Here is a 17,018-nt window from a genome sequence, read left to right as displayed (position 1 = left end):
AGCGGAGGCCAGCTGTGTTTTCTTTTCAGCAAACAGTGCCTACAGTTTGCATCCAAGGTCAGTCCCGAGGGATGGTAAAGCATAATAATCCTAATGATGCTTTGTCCTTCAGTGGCAACATCTTGTTAAGGTTCTCAAAGCACTTCTAAATATTTATTTCTAACCGTAATACAGCAGTATCCACAGGTGCCACCTGAGAATAGGAGGCATAGTGCTCAGCCCAAGGTGTTTCCCTGTCAGTTCTCCTCTCACCAGGCCCCAGACTGGAAGGCAGCACTGACTTGTGCCCTCTACAGGAGGGGAAACTGAGGCACGGAGCACTGGGAGGTACTCCCCAAGGCCATACACAGGGTGCTAAAGCTGCAAACAGCACTTGGGCTGCAGCCTCAGGTGTGTGGAGCAGCTTCGTTTCTTCAGTTGTTGCTCTTCATGTAGTAAATCATTAATGATAATATAGAAGGGCCTCTAATTTCCAGACATAAATCCTTGATATGAACCATCCTTGATTCATACTGAGGCCCATCAGATTGCTTGGTACTGAACAGGATCCATCATGGCTTTTTTTTGACACACTTGGTCAGAAACCCACAAGTAAGTGACCCTCAGCTGTTGGATACAGAGGAAAGAAAAGCCAGGGAGACTGACGAACTAAACCAAACCAAACTTGCTGACCATAGGCAGGGAAAGTGCTGGGAAGGACAGCTGTGCTGAGCAGCAACACCCTCTTTGCCAGGGCCAGCGGCTGCATCCAGCCTGGTGTGGTCATGTAGGAACGCAGAGAACATGTTGGAGGCTCCGCGGCTGCAATTTCAGGGTTGGTGGTGGACAAGCTGGTTGGTTTCAATCACAGACACGGCAACGATTGTTTCTCTTTCCTTGATGCCTGTGGTTCCCCTGAAGCCTACAGGGATAATGAACGTCCCCTGCTAACCCAGCAGAACGTTCTCTCTTGTGGTACACCAAAATGCAGCTCAGTGCCTCTCCTGCCCAGGGCCTGGGTCCTTTGGCTGCTGTCTCCTCTGAAAGCAGCGCAGCACCTCAAAGCAGGGGGTCCTACCCTTAAAGCCTACATAAGCAAAGCCTGGAAATTGCCCCTTTGTGAATAAGTGGAATACACAGAACTCCATAATCTCTTTCATTTCCAAGGCTTTGCCTCCTAGAGAAGCACAGCCAGTTTTGCATGCTATAGTGCTGCCAGCATGGCCAGCACGTCCATCTGAACTGTGACTTTATCAGACGGCCTATGGGAAAACCTCTAGCTCAAAACAGACCCCATGGCCCCTGGCAGTGCTGTTTGTTGAGAGCTACAGCTAGACTACGAGACGTGTTTCCTATGTCACAGCTGGAGCACCAGGACCACAGAGAGGTTTGAGGTGGTCAGAAGCTCCTGGCCATTGCCCTCTGCCTGCACACTGCTCATCCAGAAGGTGTTAAACACAGGAGACCATCAAACAGACAAGAAAAACAAGGAGTTTACCTGCTCACCAACTTTCCCTGGTCGGCCGTGGTTTCCTGGCTCGCCCTGCATGACAAGAGGAGAGGAGGCACATGGTTAGCTGCTGCTCCCAGTCAGCCCCTCACTCATTACAACATGATTCTGTGTACACCATCATTTGGGAAGCTGCTTCTGAATTGTGGAAAACCAGCAAGAGGCAACCTCTTACAAGAACTTCTTACAAAGCCCAGTTTTTTGAAAAATAATCCAAAGCAAGAAACATAGCTGCCACAAACATGGAGACAAACATGACACAAACATGAAACGTGCTGTTTTGAGTGAAATGCCCCTAAAAGTTGCTGGTTGTGCTGTGGTAACATAACCTACACAAACCAAACTCAAACATTGAAACATAAGCTGCCAGCTCTCCTGTGGCATAGCCTAGTCCTGGGTGATTTATCCATATGGTTAATAAGGTGTGAGTTCTCATCAGGGATCCTCTTGAAGCCAGGGTGTTTCTACCCCATCATGTTTCTATCTGAACAGCTGAGTAAAATGGACAGATGAAGGCAGAAATGCATCAGTCACAGATTAAGAGTGATTAACCAAAAGATCTGAAGAACATCTAGTAGAAGCAAGAGTGTGGATGCCATGGGAAGGTGCTGTTCCTGAGTGACAGAGGAAAAGGGATCGAGAAAATTCACCGGCTGGTGGAAGGGTCACAATAACAAAAAGCAACCCAAATATTCCCAGGCAATGCTGCACCCTGATTCTGCTCTTACAAAACCTCCACCATAGGCAAATTACTGTCACATGGAGCAGGAAAACCACAGGAACGACGCACACAAGCTAAATCATAGTGTAGGATCAGAGAAATTCAGAGAATGGGGAAAATGAGGGCTGAAGTGAAAAACAAGAGGAAGAGGAGAAATCCAAACCTGCATGTGGGACAGCCATGGCAGCACGAAAGGCCACACCGTGCCCCTGGACAGGCCATCCAGGGGCCAGAGTCACCGCTCAGCAGTATTGTCTCTGGGTGACGGCAGCTGTATTTTCTCAGTAGGCAGATACTCCAGATGTGCTGCCAGACCACATTTTTGCTATTTACTGCTTGAAGAGGTTGTTTTTGTTGGGATTTCTCTTTCCTTTTGAGTGTGGGTTTGTGGAGCGGACTGCCCTGGGATGGCTCCTGCTGCTAATTAGGCAGCAGAGATAGGAATGATGTGCATTGTTTTAGAACAAAAATGTGGAGAAACAATGGAAAATAACATGAGATGATGGAGGGTTGTGGTGGTGAATATCAGAGGAGAAACACTATATAACAAAGCACATGGCTCAAAAAACACACCATCATTCTTCCTTCTGAAGAAACCAAGCAAGAACTGAGACCCCAAAATTGAGAGAAAAAGATAAAACCTCAGTTCCCCTTGTCCTCTCTGAAATGAATACCCTAGGCTTGGAGCACTATGAAATTGAGAAAAGAGACATCCCTCTACCTCTTCTCCTTTCTACTCACTGCTTCCCTGATCATTAACCAACTCTTTCCTTACCTTTGGACCATCAGGACCAGGTCTTCCCGGAAATCCCTTCCGGCCAGGTCGACCCTGAAATACACAATAAATATGAAAAGCTAAATAATGACTCCTGCAGCTGCCTGGGGTTACAGCAATGTGTCTGTGAATCCATATGACAAGGTGCAGCTTACAAGCAACACTCCCAGCCAATCCCTCGTGCTAAGGATGCAGCAGTCCTCACTGATGCCAAGGCAACACAAGAAGAAAATGCTGTCTTGAGTGACACTGGGTTTGATTTATGTGGAACATGTTCAGACAGCTACTCTAAGGTTCAGCACATTTCTGCCCCTGCAGCTCGATTCCATTGCTTAAACATCACATCAGAAACATTATTCATGGACTGTAATCAACCAAGCCAAGGTATTTGTTGCTGCCTTTTAGCTCATTCTCTGCAGTATTTAGTTGGATTTATTTGACTTCCAGAAATTTTCCTGTGATGCCAGCAAAGACACCAGCTTCCTGAGCATCCAAAGATGGCACTTCCCTGGTGTTGGCAGGGACTTGGCTATGTAGGCTTCTTGTGGGCTCTATCCCTGGCATCGAGAGAGGGTTTGGGAGCAGGAGTGTCCCTGCAGTGGAGCAAGCCAGGCTGACATCCACAGCTAAATTTAGAAAAGCACGAATAAACCTGCAGACCCAAGGGTTCATGTTGATCCTTCCCTCTAGCTAGGAGAACAATTACGGCGTTCCCCCAGGCACTGAGGTAACTGGATTTGTTACGTTGTTCCAAGAAAGGAATAAAAGTATCTAATAGAATAATGGGGGAAATGCAAGATAAAAATTTATTTCCTCATCCACTTAGAAGCTCTCAGCAGTTTCCAATTTACAAGATATTTCACTATCTTGCAATAACAATTATGTTCATAACCATTATAAAACCCTGTGAGCTGGCAGGCTCACAGATACAATAATACTCTTTCTGCTTCTCCTAACTGCATTTCTGCAATACATCACCATGTTCAGAGTGATGTAGATGACAAAAAGGACTCTACTTCAATGTCCTGTCTTTTTTCTTACTTTTCCTTCTACTTTCATTGAAAAATACCATAAATCAAGGAAGCAAACAACAGAGCTGCTTACAAAGATGCTTTCCAGTCAAAGTACTTTATCTTGTGCATGAATGTTAGATAGTTTTTCAAGGTCTGAAACTTTAAACAAATTATAAAATCAGTCTTACTCAACATCCTGTGAAAGACTGTTCTGTGACTTTCATACGTCCTGGATCAAGCAATTGGACAATGCAATATTTTCTAGAAGAGCAGATGACTTCCCACTTCAAGCCAGAAGGGTTGAAGCTTCATGTTATTTCAACTACAATTTCATGGCAAAGTCAACAGAGCTGGTAGTAACTGAGTAAACCACTAAAACTTACCTCTGGACCAGGGACTCCTGGTGGTCCTAAGGGTCCTTCATCTCCCTGAGGAGAAAAGAAATTAAAATAAAGGGCAAAGTAGTGACAAAGCCTGGTCTCACCATGCACAAGAATGAAAGGTCTGCAGTATGAGCAGCAGTTAAACACAGGCTGTGTGTTCAGCTGTCACATTTTAAAAACTGACTCCTGCTGAACCCCTACAGAAGGAAGCTCAACATCTCTGAGGCTCCCCAACTCCTCTCCCCACATCAGAAATACAGTCTGAAGTCAAGTCCTGCCAGTAAAGGCCACCCAAAATTTGACCGAAGTCAACACCAGTTGGGTGGGCTTATCATGGGCTGAATTTGGCCCATGGGATACACTGGACATGCTCACAGGGCTCTGTTTCATGTGATTTGGCAGGGACATGGATGCTGTTGAGCTCTCTACTCTTTTTCTTTTTTTTCTTTTTTTTTTTTGCCCCACGAAAACAGAGACGCAAAATTTCCCACAGAACCATTTGGCAACTGCATGGAGGTTTCCCTTTTGCTTTCAAATGGGACTACACTTGCTACACGATGGAGCTATCTCAAAATCTCACACAGCAATTGGACTCGGTCTTCTCCCTTGGCTCTGCACCAGTTTCTAATGTGATAGGATCAGATCTACAGTTTCTAGGAGACCTTCAATTAAGCTTCACAAAAATTATCTCAAGTGTCTAAAACCAACTGCCAAGAGAAATTAAAAGCGCCCTTGGCAGCCACGGTTCTTGCTGCTCTCATTTAGGTGGTCAGCCGTGGTAATGAAGTGGCATGAGCTGGCGGGCTGAACTTGGGACTGGAAGTCAGGAACCCAGCCTGGTGGGCTCAGACAAGCCACCCACAGTATGCCACATTTGTAAAGAGGGTGTAATTCACAGCCTTGACCTTCCGCCTCAGATTACAGAAGCAGTGAAGGCACAGTCGTATGCTGTGATGCACATTCAGAGGCCCTCAGCACAGCTCACGTCAAAGTCCATGTCCATGTCTTCAGTCTTACTTTCATGCTCACTAACTAGAGTAAATTGAAGGCAGCTTGGTCATGCCTGCCTGAACCTGGAATGCAGGGCTTCGATTCACTTTGTAAATTGCCTAGAATATTTTTTCCCTATTTCAGTGCAAATAAATGAGCTAATTTGCATTAATCACATTTAGAGAGCAAGCAAAAGAATTCCCAGAAAAAGTTCAGAATGATTGGTGCTATTAGTCTGAGCTGCTGCCCATGTGTGCACTAAGTATTTTTTGCAAAATGTATCATGACTCCAAACAGCTTACACTGATCTGACCCAGAATAAACTACACTGTAGCCGCTGGAGTTGCAATGGGATAAACAGGAGGGCTCTCGGGCCTTCTCTGCTGCCGCCATGAAGTATTTGCAGCTCTAGGACAATTAAATCAATGACAATTTTCCCTTTTCAATGACTGTGACTGGAATTAAGCTTCAAGTCTTCCTGTGCAGTGGAAGGTGAAAGCTGCAAGCTCTGAGATGCTGGGGCAAACAAATCTTTGCAAATAGCAGTTTCAGTTTCTGCATTTTTTTTACAAATAACGTTGCTCCATGTGAGACAGCAGAGTCTGCAGGTCTCACAGTTGAAAGAAAACACACTTGAAAGGAGCAGAAAGCAAAAGCCAGGTCAGGGCATGTCTGTGCAAAGGGATGTGCAGGGAAAAGGGCATTAACATCCGTTCGGGAGTGTGTGTGGGTGTGGGGGAACAGACTTAAGAAGAAAAGCCGGTGCAGAGTTTAGGGTCAAGGGATGCCAGCAGTGACTGGAAGCAAGGGCCTCAGGGCCTAGGGGAAGCTCCTCTTCTGTGGGTTTCTGACCGGTGAATATAAGCATTTACTTCCAAATTCTGAGGGACAGAAGGATTTCAAAACACAGGCACCACTTCAGTGTGCATTAATCTTCAAAATTCAACATTATTCTTTAAATCCAATCTGCTTTTTGTCTGAGGACACTCACCTCTTGTCCAGGCAGTCCTCTTGGCCCAGGTAAACCTCGTGCTCCCGGCTTCCCCTGAGAAGAAGCCAAAGGAAAAGATACTCAGAAAAATAGTAACATAAGCTCAGAAGGGCCATTAAAATGAGAAAGTCTCTTTCACAGCCATGGGACGTCATCCAATGTCAATTTTGTTACAGAAAAAAAAGTTGAAAAAAAAAAAGAAAACCCCACTCTTGGAGGGACCTCAAGCCAAACAGACCAAGCTGAAAGGCTGGCCAGGACAGTCTTGAGGAATCTCCAGGGCTTTCTCTCTCCCCCTTCCCACTACTTTGTTTTCCCTGGCTGCCTCCCACCCCTACAGAGCTTCGCTCTCAGCTCCACTCACCTTTAGGCCTTCAGGGCCATTTTCTCCTGGTGGGCCGATGTCCCCTGGAAAGCCCTGAAGAAAAGGAGAGATGGTTTGGGTGCAAAGGACTTCTGCAGCCTCTGTGAGAGGTTCAGTTAAAGGCTGAATGCTGAGAAACTGGTTGTATGCTGGTGGTGTCCGTGTGTGGGCCACCACGCAGCACGCAGAGGGAAGGAAACACCGCGACGGGAGCCGCGCTATCGGCTGGACACAAGGGCAGCCTTCCCCAGCAGCTCCCTTTAGGTCCATCATCTGAGGAGATTTATTGCTGTGAGGGCCTTCCTGTCATCACAGGGCTAAAAACAGCAATTTGGGTTTTAATTAATCTTTATGAGTCAGCGCATAATCTCACTGCTCCGAGAAACAAACTGCACGCCTCGGCGACAAAGGACAGCGGGCGAGGAATTAGGAAAGGTGCTGACATGCTCATTAGCGGCCGCCCTCAGCCAGGCAGCGGCTCCTTTCCACCCACCACCCCTTCGCCGAGCACACAAAGGAATCTGCAGTTATTTCCAATAGCAACAAAGAGCAAAGATTGCTAAGTGGCAGCACTTGACCGAGAGCCCTTCCAGACCCAGTAAAATACCAGAGCAGTGATGAAGGGAAAACAGACCATCGTTCGTGCTGGAAGAGGCTCTCTAGCATCTCACAGGCATTGTCTGGTTGCTTATGAGGGAGAAAAACCACAATACGCTGGGGGGAAGCCGAGCCCGGGTTTAAGGTATCACCATAAAAATTTTTGTTAAGGGCAGTGAGGGTTGTTTTCTACTTGAAATGGTATTTTGCAGGCGAAGAAGTGAAAAAAAAAAAACAACCACAAAACCTTCAGGATATCGATGACAAATAGAGAAAGAAGAAACTAGGAAAACATGAGATGCAGAATGGGTCATGAACCTATCTTGGTCCCCTCATAGCCACTGATGTCCCATAATATCCTAGCAGAGGAGTGAAGCCCCAGGCTTGAAAAGAGGAGGGTAGGTGGAAAGTGAGGTGTAAGACTCGAGAAATGAATCTTCTGCCCCAGAAGAACAGCCAAAGAACAAAAAGGGTCGAAGAACAATATGATGAAAAAGACTAGCGTTCACAGAGACTGGCTGGTGGCTGTGAGACCATGTGGGGCTCTATCTCTGTTCACCACTGCTTTTTCTTACAACTTTTGGAAGCTCCTAAGAAAAGCCTTGAGAGCTTCCCTCTGCAAAACAACAGGATGTTCTGCTTTGCAGCAAGTGTCTGCCAAGCTGTTAAAAGTGAAAGATGGGGAGAGGTGATGGGTTGTGACATGCTGTGTGCCAAGGGACGGACAATCTTTGGAGACGGACCTTTTGGAACAGGAACAGAACAAGATGTTACGTATGGGACTTGCAAGTAACAAAATAGGAAGAAAAAGGCTTGGAAAGATCAGGCAGAAAGACTAACTGCAGATCAGGCAATGTGAGTGTAGGGTTGTCAGAGGGTACAAGATGGACAGTTTGTCCCATTTCCCCGTTTGAACAAAACTGGATCTCCATTGACTAAAGAACAACGAATCCCACCAGACAGCAATCCCCAGCACTGTGGGACATACCTCAGGGCCAGGTGGTCCTGGAAACCCGACTGGACCTTTGTCACCAACTTTTCCCTGCAGAAGTCAGAAAAAAATGGAGAAAAGTGAGCTAGCTCCCAGCTGCTATGTTTCCTGTTGAGCAGAGCATACCCCTGCCAAGCTGTCTTTCCAGCTGGGCACTCAACCTTTGGAAAGGGAGATTAGGAAGCAGAGGACATCTGGTTACTTACCAGGGGGCCTGGCTTCCCTCGTGCCCCAGGGACCCCAGGCAAACCTTGGCTACCCTGAGAAAGAGAGAGAAAGAGAGGAGTTTTGAGAAAACACAACAAAGCATCAAAAAACACCAATTCCCCCTGCTCCAGCCCCAGATTCTGCAGAGACATGAGGAGTTTCTAAGCAGTTTCTTAGCCCTGCAAGGGGCCAGGGTGATTGCCCTGGTATCAGTGAGATGTCTCTGCTAAAGCCGGGGATGACTTTAGCCCTGAGGAGCACATGAACTGCTGCAGTTGGCTGTGGCTCAGGGCCATGTAGGCCCCAGTGCGGTGCTAAGTACAGCCTTACTCAGCTGAAGTCAGCATCACGTTGTAGTCCTGGGGGAGCAGTCATTTGCTCAGCAGTTCCGCACAGCGTTAAGTGCTTCACTGGGTCAGGGTTTAAGTTGCTGCACCGAGTACTCAAATTCTCTGAGTCGGCAGCTGCTGGACCACACACAGGCACACCAGTCCAACCCTGTCCCATCATTTCCAGTTTCTGCATGAGAATATGGCCCTTTATATGGAAAGCCACTAGCAGAACATTTTTTATTATAAGTAACAACAAAATCCATCTGATGACATAAATTTTAGCAGAGTACTCCAAAGGGGAACTATTTAAAGGAAAGGACCTGGCAACAGGCTGCAGTTAGCCCCAGCTCCTCATGGCTTGAAGATGCATAGAGAGGCTGGTGGCCACACAAATTACCCATAAAAGGGGAAAAAATGATGAAGAAAAGGGGAACAATTACCTTGTCTCCTTGGAAGCCAACATCTCCTGGCACACCTGCTCCTCCCTGATCACCCTGGATACACACCACCAAAGAGAGTTAAAATAGGCAGCAGCAATAGCCCAAATGCCCAGGTAGATGCTAGACGGTGCAATGTACAGCCAAAGGCTCATCACCAGCTCCATTCAAAGCTGAACTGGTGACAAACTGTAGATAGCATTAACTGTAACAATGATCCTGAACACTGTGTGCATTTCCCAACATTGATTCCGAACTGAAAAATGAAACTGCAGGGAAAGAAAAATATGGAAGTGCAAGCATTGTGTTTCCATGGAGGCTGCAAGAAGAGAGGCTATGTTCCTCTGGCTAACAGCAACCGTGAAGGTGGCGAAGTGTTAAAATTCAGCTGAACAGAAGAGTTAGCTTAGCGCCTGATGAATGGACCTTTTCTCTCATAAGGCTCTACAGCACAGAAAACAATACTCAGGGTCCCTGCTTCAGGCACCAGAGATCAGTTCTCTCCCAAAAGAAAACAAGAGTAACTTCTCATAACGCTTTACAACCATCCCACTGGCAGCATTTTGGGTGAGATTCCCTGGCAGGGGTAGGCTGCTGTTTGCTGGGATGGAGATCCCAACTTTGAGCACAGCATCAGTGACAGTATTTTCTACCTGAGCTGTCTTTCCCCTCTTCAGGACTTCCTAATGCATTCCGACTCCCTGTGTAGAAGTCATTATCCCTAAAGGAAGGATTTCTTAGAAACAGTGGCTATCTTGTATTACCTCTTAGCCCTGCTGTTGGACCAGGTAACATCCTGAGGTCCCTCCCAACCTCATTTGTACAGTGATTTACATAAATAAAAGCTGAGTCAAGGAGGGTGCAGAGAAAATTCATATATAAATAAAAATTCAATACATAGGAAATCAAAGGAAGAGTGACTATCAAAAACTGGGTACACTGATAAGACCCACCAGAAGTAACTGCTTGAGGAGCTGTGTCCAATACATGGCACACGCATCCAAAATGTTCTTCCCAGTAAGGGAACAAGACACAGAAGAGTAAAAGGATCTATGTTTAAACATACTCCGCGTGGAAGACACATGGACTTCTGCTTCAGAGCCAAAGCCCACGGAGAGATGAAAGAGTAAGTCTACTTCTACTCAGGCAAAAGCCACCCACTTGTTATCGAAGGGTTGAAGTAATTACAAGTACTGTGGCAACTTGCATGGGATAATGAAATTGTGAACGGGTAAGACTTGAATTGGGAAAGACTTTTTGGACACAACTTTTCCAGAAGAAAGTTAATTAAGAAGCATGAAGATTCAATGACGGAAACATTTCATGGATTCATGCTAAATTTGCTTAAATGTTTTGGTAAATGTTCTCAGAACTTTTGACTGAATCATCTTCAAAACAAGTCTTTTACATATCAAAATTGAAATGCCATTCTTAAAAAAAGTTAAATGCATTTACTCTTTTTTTTAGCTTGAAGTATTTTAATTTGAGTCAAACCAAACAGTTTGCTTCATCTAAACTATTTTCCATCTCCCCCTTTTATTTTGGCAAAGCAAGTAAATGGAAAAAATCAGCTATTTACACAGCTTTGGTTCGGATGAACCACAAGCATTAGATACAATAGGGGTGGCAAAAAACTACTGTATGGCCCAGCTCATTTTCCTGCACAGCAAAACAGCGGGGCACAAACGATGCATTGGCAGTGGCCATTAATAACCCAAAGCAAAACTGAGGTTCAGGGCACCCACTTTTAGCTGCCTTGGACATAAATCTGACACTGACTCAGGCTGTGTGTGCTTAACTCGAGGAACAAAGTAAAGAGGAGAGGTCAGAGTATTTATTAACCAAAAAAAAAAAATGATGCTGAGATGACAAGAAGGGGCTGCAAGCACTCTGTTCATGGGGAGGGGGAGGAATGCACGATGTGGAATTGCAAATGGGATCTGCCCATGGGATATTGCCTGTGCTTCATGTTTCACCTATAAAAAGAAACGCAGCTTCACCCTGAGGCCCCTCTTCATGCAACGCTGCACAGAGGGGGCTGTGAAGGAAGCGGCCGATCAGCAGGCGTGACGCAGGTTTGCTGCCTGCAGCACGCAGAGGAGGTGTCTGGGCTAAAACCTCATTTTGCTCTTGATCCCGCATCTCTTCTTCCAGGGTTTTCTGCTTGGCAATATATGGGGAGCTAACACTGCAAAACTACTTGAGGTGTTTTACCGAGCCATGTCCTTCACTAGTTACAGATGTCCTCATTCATAAAACTCCTTCATAGGAACAAGGAGCTAGGATTTCCTCCGCTTCCTCCACCTCCCCCCTGTGCTCATCACACCACGTGGCTTCTCAAGACCACTCTGTTTCAGGGTTATGCAGTAATTTCACTTCTCCCTGTAAGAGCAGACACAGCCCTGTCTGCCTCCTCTCCTTGCCTCCAGGAAAACATGGAAATGGAAACAGAAGACAGGCCCATTTTGTGGGAAATCCGAAGCTGCAAAAGCCACCATTAACTTCTGGGCTACCTTTTATGAGAAGGATGCAGAAGGGCTCTGCACATAAAGCTGCTGCCCCTTGCAGAATACAGAATACTGAAGGCAACGTAGGAAACAACACCCAAAATACAACGAAAACCCCTGTCGTGGCAAAGGACAACAGCAGCAGCATTCCTGAAAGACGCAGCATCGCAGTGAGGACCTTTTCCCAAGGGGGCAGAGGCAGCAGCCTCAGGCACACGGCACCCAGCCACTCTGCACCATGTTTGGGCTTCAGCTGCTTCTGGTCCAGCTGCTCCTGTGCAAAGGGGACAAATCTGCATGAGGCCACACACTTGGACTGAGACTGAGACAGATGGGCTGCACAGGAGATCGCAGACATCTAATTAAATCTTCATCAGCACATCCACAGAAAGCTCAGTGGGCTGCAGCTGATGGGGCCGGCCAGGCACGGGGCCGGGCTGTGCTCCAGGTACCCCAGGACACTGCAGGGTCCCCAGGGAGCAGCGTGTGGCACAGCACGGGCAGCTCTGCAGGGAGGTACAGAAGAGGCCAAGATCTGTAAAAATGTGACGGGAGAAAGACCCGTCCTTTGCCAAGGAGGATGTGGGATGCTCTCAAAAGCCCCACTGCTCCTCAGAGCTGGGCTAATCCACAGGTGGTGGCAGATGGAAGGTGCGAGGAGCGACCCTCGGGGCTGCTCTCATCTGCTAGGAGCTGCTAATTATGAATGGTTACTGATTACTGTCAGCATGGGGCAGAGAGGTTTGCTGCTCTCTGCCCTTGCTGATCTAGCACTTCAGATGCTGCCAAATATCTAGGGCCTTTTTTTTTTTTTCTTTCCCTTTTTAAATGTGACGTTTAACTAGATTTACCAGCTTTCTGAAAGCCATGGTGGAGCAGAACATTCACCCCTCTCCCCTCTGGCTGGATAATGGGAAACTTCTGCACTAATCCCTTGTGTGTCTTTGGAGAAAGCTTCCATTTCTAAACGGGTTTATTAGAAACTGCTTTCAAGAGAATCCAACTAACATCCTCATACAAGATGCAGCCTTCAGTAGGCTGGGACTCTCTGGGTAAGGTGCTGACGTGCTGCTGGAATGGAGATGTTCAGTGAGGTTGACAGCTCCTGTCGACTGCCTGAGCATCATTTGTGCTTGCTAGGACCTGGATGCATTCACCTTGCACATTCAGCACACTTGGCACATGGCTCGGTTCTTTCAGAGATGAACTAGCAATTAAGTGGGTGCCCACTTAAAGTCTCAGGAAAGACACTTGGACAGTTGAAGACGGCAGCTCAGCTCCTATGGGAAATGATGCATCTTGAACTGTTTCCTGAGCCCTGTTCATGAGCAGGGATGTAACCAGGACTCCCAGACTCTAACACAACTTTCTCTATGGGCCGTGCAACCTCAAGGTATGGTGCCAGCCCGTCCTTCTGCAGCATTCCCTGTGAAGGCACTGCAGGCAAAAAGCATCAGCTTGGAAGTCTGAACTAACCTGCTCTTCAAAGGGAGCTCAAGGACCTCACGTACTCATTGCGTATCACAGCAGGATGGGTGTGCTCCAGCCAGCAAACACCAGCCTGCAGTGGCTGGAGTGTTTTCTCTGATTAGTTAGCTAAGTTCACCTGGTAATTGCATCCCCAACACCCAGCAGAGAAGGGAACTGTTACCTGGGAGGTGAGCGAGCTTTAAATGAGGATCTCTGCAGAGGCAGATTTCCACACAATCATGCTCTGGAAATGTTTCAAGAATGGCAGGAGGCAGACTTTCAGACTGACAGGCACAGAGAATAAGTGCATGACTCAGGCAGGTTGCTTATGTTTCTGGTCATAGCAGTAAGATAGTTTTGTCTGAAGATGATGATGGATGATTTTAATGAAGTCAAAATCTAATGGGCAGAAAACGAATAGTAAGCAATCAGCGAAATCAGTTAAGATGTTCCAGCCCCAAAATAGCAGTAGCAGCAGAAATTATCAGTGACACGACTGCTGGAGATGACAGAATGGAGCCTCCAACATAAATCAGCTCTATGCAGGGTCCTTCTGCAGCCCAAGGGCTGGGCACTACGCAAACACAGAAATCCTGCCTCTACTTTCCGACACCAGAGATTTCCTTAGGCCAGACAGTTCTAAGACCACCTTCAGCTGAAACGCATAAGGCCAAAACAAAGTGGGGGAATAAAGAAAGATTTATCACGCAGCTTCTAAATAAAGTTTGAGATGGAAAACATCTTTGTTGAAATGAGGCAGGCAACAAGAAGAAAGATGATGCCAGAAAGAACAGAGTCCAAGAGGCCAGGGTACACTTCCCACCTCTAGTATCTTCCTCCTCGATCACTTCTGTGACTCAGAAGCCCTCATGAAGAGCATAAACATCCCATCCTCCAACCACGTGTACATTTAGACCATGAGCTATTTGAAGGCAGCGATTTTCCCTTGCTATTAACTGAGGAAATGCAGCAAGACCAGCTATCATTTACATTTCTCAGTGGTACCAGAGCATAAACAATTAAAACACAAATGTAAACAAGCTGTAAGAGGGGATGAGTGTTTTTGTTCATGAAGCCCAAATTGGAGTGAGAGAAAATAAAATGTCTTGAGGCGCAATTCACTGAAGAATTATTGGAGTAAATGAACACAACAGCCTTTTGATCAGTTGGAGAAGGGATGCATTATAAACTGGGCCAAGAACCAAGTAACTGAACAAACCCCGCTAAGCTGTTTCTGGCTAAATCCTCCCCCAAACATAAGGAGAACTGAGGATCTCATGCAAGCAGGTACAGCAAACTTGGATGCTTTGGCTAAAACCTGCAATGTCAGAGCTGCATGCATTCACCAGAGCAGATGAGAACTGTGGTCATCGATGCCTAAGTAAATCTGGTTCCCCTTTGCCTTGTGTTTTCCATCCCTTTGGCCTTCAGACTGCTGGAGAGGATACACACAAGCTGTTTGGAAGCTCTCTCTTAGCTCTGGTATCATTGTTAGTCTGATCTGAGCGTTTGATAGCGCCCCAGGATATTCAAACTAAGGCCAACTCCTTAGGGACAGAGGAAGCCTGAGCAGGAGAGATGGTTTGTCAGTCCTGGATCAGCAAAGGGCTGTAACGAAAGCCAGGAAGGGAGTCTGTCCTGTCCAAGGAAAATGCAGTGAGAGAGGTAGCTTGGAAGGGAAAGGAAAGTTTCCCAGCACCCCAGGAGAGGAGCTGTAAGACTGAGCACAGGGCTGTTGGGAGATGGTGGGTAATTCTGCTCTTGGGACTGTTGTGAAGATAGCTCCAGGGAGAGCTGAAAACTGGTCATTTACTGTGATAGCAGCAACTGGAGAAATACTGGGGATAAATACAGCAGTCTGTGTAAAGCAGTGGATACTGGAATGTCCATGAAGTTTAGTTTTGTTAAACACTGATTTAAATGCTGGCCAGTTCTTAATAGGTTTCTTCCGAGGAGCAGTCAGAAGAGTCTGTGGCCTCTGGGAATTGGTTTTGAGTCAAGAAACCATCTCCGATGTCTTAAACTTGTCCTAGAGAAAAAGCCCTTCTGTTGCCCTGTCCTTCCTCTCTACAAAAGCGAAAAGGCAGTACAGGGGAGAAATGGAAACTGCAGACAGGAGCCCTGGCAAAGAACTGCTATAACGTAATAAGAGTGGAAATAATTGGCTTGACACTACTTCCTCCATGTGCTGTTTTGGGCTACTAAATCATTCTCTAAAAGCAAACATCTAATAAGAGAATAAAACATCACACAGAAGGAGGAGAATACAATTAATGGTCATTTTGCATTGCCCTCCTGAGCAATCAGAGCCAACAATAAATGACTGCACCTCCCACTCTTTCAGACTAAATAAATCCTGCAGCTGAGTATCTGTAGGAGGATGGTTCTCATGACAATGAGACATTTACACAGGCAGATTCATGCTGATTTAGCTCAAGCTGCGTGTTTCTGTGCCAGCAGCACTAAATCATTGCCATCAATGCCCCTCTCCTTTTCTCTTTTTCCAAAGTGATTTATATCATTTCGGCATAAGGCAATTTCCTCTCGGCAGGAAGCTGAGCTGAGGTGAGCCTCTCGAACAGGAGCAGAGGTACCTAACACACAACATGTTTTCCTGGGGATCCAGTTGTTTGTCTGTTCCAGCGAGCTGTGCTGCTTTGTTATATCACGTTTCCTCCAAACACATTTATGCAAACCCACTTCCAGTGTTAGGTCTTCACCCTCCTCCCCATCCCATCGTGTAGCCAATATAAAAACATAAAAGCCCAGCAAAACACCAGATAATCTTAACGGTTACCATCATCATCAGTGGGAGACAGAAGCTCCAAAGAGGAGCTGAGCATAACTGATCTACACTAGATCCCCATGGAAAAGGGGATGTGGCAGATACCATAAAAGAAAGAAAAATCAAAACTTTGGTTTCAAGAAAGGGGTAGGATGGAAGGGAGGAAGCTAAGAGCCAGCCAGAGTGGAATCAGTACCATGATGCTGAGTAAGAAAGAGAAGCTAGAAAGGGGGTTTCCCATGCAAAATTAAAACACAGTGCAATAAGGGAGTATTCAGATCACCTTATCACCTTTCAGTCCATGTTCTCCAGGGTTTCCCATCAGCCCCTGAAACAAAAGAAAGTTCAGGCTGAGACTGAGCCACCACAAAGACTTGCTCAGGTCTCTGACATCGATGTCCCTGGTGGGGCTGGTGGCTCAGACCCACAGCACTGGCCTGGCACAGCCCCAAGGCCAAATACCAGGCTGCTCCCAAAGCACGCTCCACCAAACCTTCAAACACCCTTCTTGGGCTGGAGGCATGCAGGGAAAATGCCCCAGGCATTCTCCAGTAACTTGCACCTACTGCAGACCACCAGCAGGATGTTGTGTTGAGCAATCCTGTGCCTGGGTGAACGGACAAGCAACACTGGGGACCATCCTTTCCCTCAGGATGGTCACCCGAGGGAGGAACAGAATGATCTTCAGTCCTGCCATGGAGGGACGAGAGCTCACGTAACTCAGGTATTCTCTCACCTTTAAGCCTTTTGGTCCTGGATAGCCTATAGGTCCAACAGAGCCCATGTCACCCTAGTAAGAGAAAGAAAATTATTGAAGTCATTAGGTGCAAAGCCAACAGACATCTGTATTGGTGGCACGTTCTTCTCCCATCCAGTCCCCCAGTATCCCTCAATTTACAGGAGCCATACCACTGACCAGCAGAAGTAGCATCCTGGGACTAGCCAAGAGACTTTTTATATGTGGAC

General features: G+C 46.6%; 1 protein-coding gene across 1 annotated transcript in view; it reads right to left on the bottom strand.

Annotated features, from left to right (window-relative positions):
- Nucleotides 1–17,018, bottom strand: part of COL27A1 (collagen type XXVII alpha 1 chain) — a 148,955-nt gene that overhangs the window by 62,455 nt on the left and 69,482 nt on the right. Inside the window, exons 15-24 of the mRNA XM_082775483.1 lie at nt 16,789–16,842; nt 16,336–16,380; nt 9,294–9,347; nt 8,521–8,574; nt 8,312–8,365; nt 6,727–6,780; nt 6,363–6,416; nt 4,382–4,426; nt 2,986–3,039; nt 1,478–1,522 (exon numbers count right to left, since the gene is read on the bottom strand). Coding sequence (XP_082631609.1) covers nt 1,478–1,522; nt 2,986–3,039; nt 4,382–4,426; nt 6,363–6,416; nt 6,727–6,780; nt 8,312–8,365; nt 8,521–8,574; nt 9,294–9,347; nt 16,336–16,380; nt 16,789–16,842 — 513 coding nt within the window. The remainder of the gene's footprint in view (nt 1–1,477; nt 1,523–2,985; nt 3,040–4,381; nt 4,427–6,362; nt 6,417–6,726; nt 6,781–8,311; nt 8,366–8,520; nt 8,575–9,293; nt 9,348–16,335; nt 16,381–16,788; nt 16,843–17,018) is intronic.

The sequence above is a fragment of the Aythya marila genome (assembly GCF_965140915.1).
Source record: "Aythya marila genome assembly, chromosome: 19".
NCBI classification, from domain to species: Eukaryota; Metazoa; Chordata; class Aves; order Anseriformes; family Anatidae; genus Aythya; species Aythya marila.
Note: the sequence above shows the minus strand (reverse complement) of the source record. Positions and strands in the feature narration are given on the sequence as shown.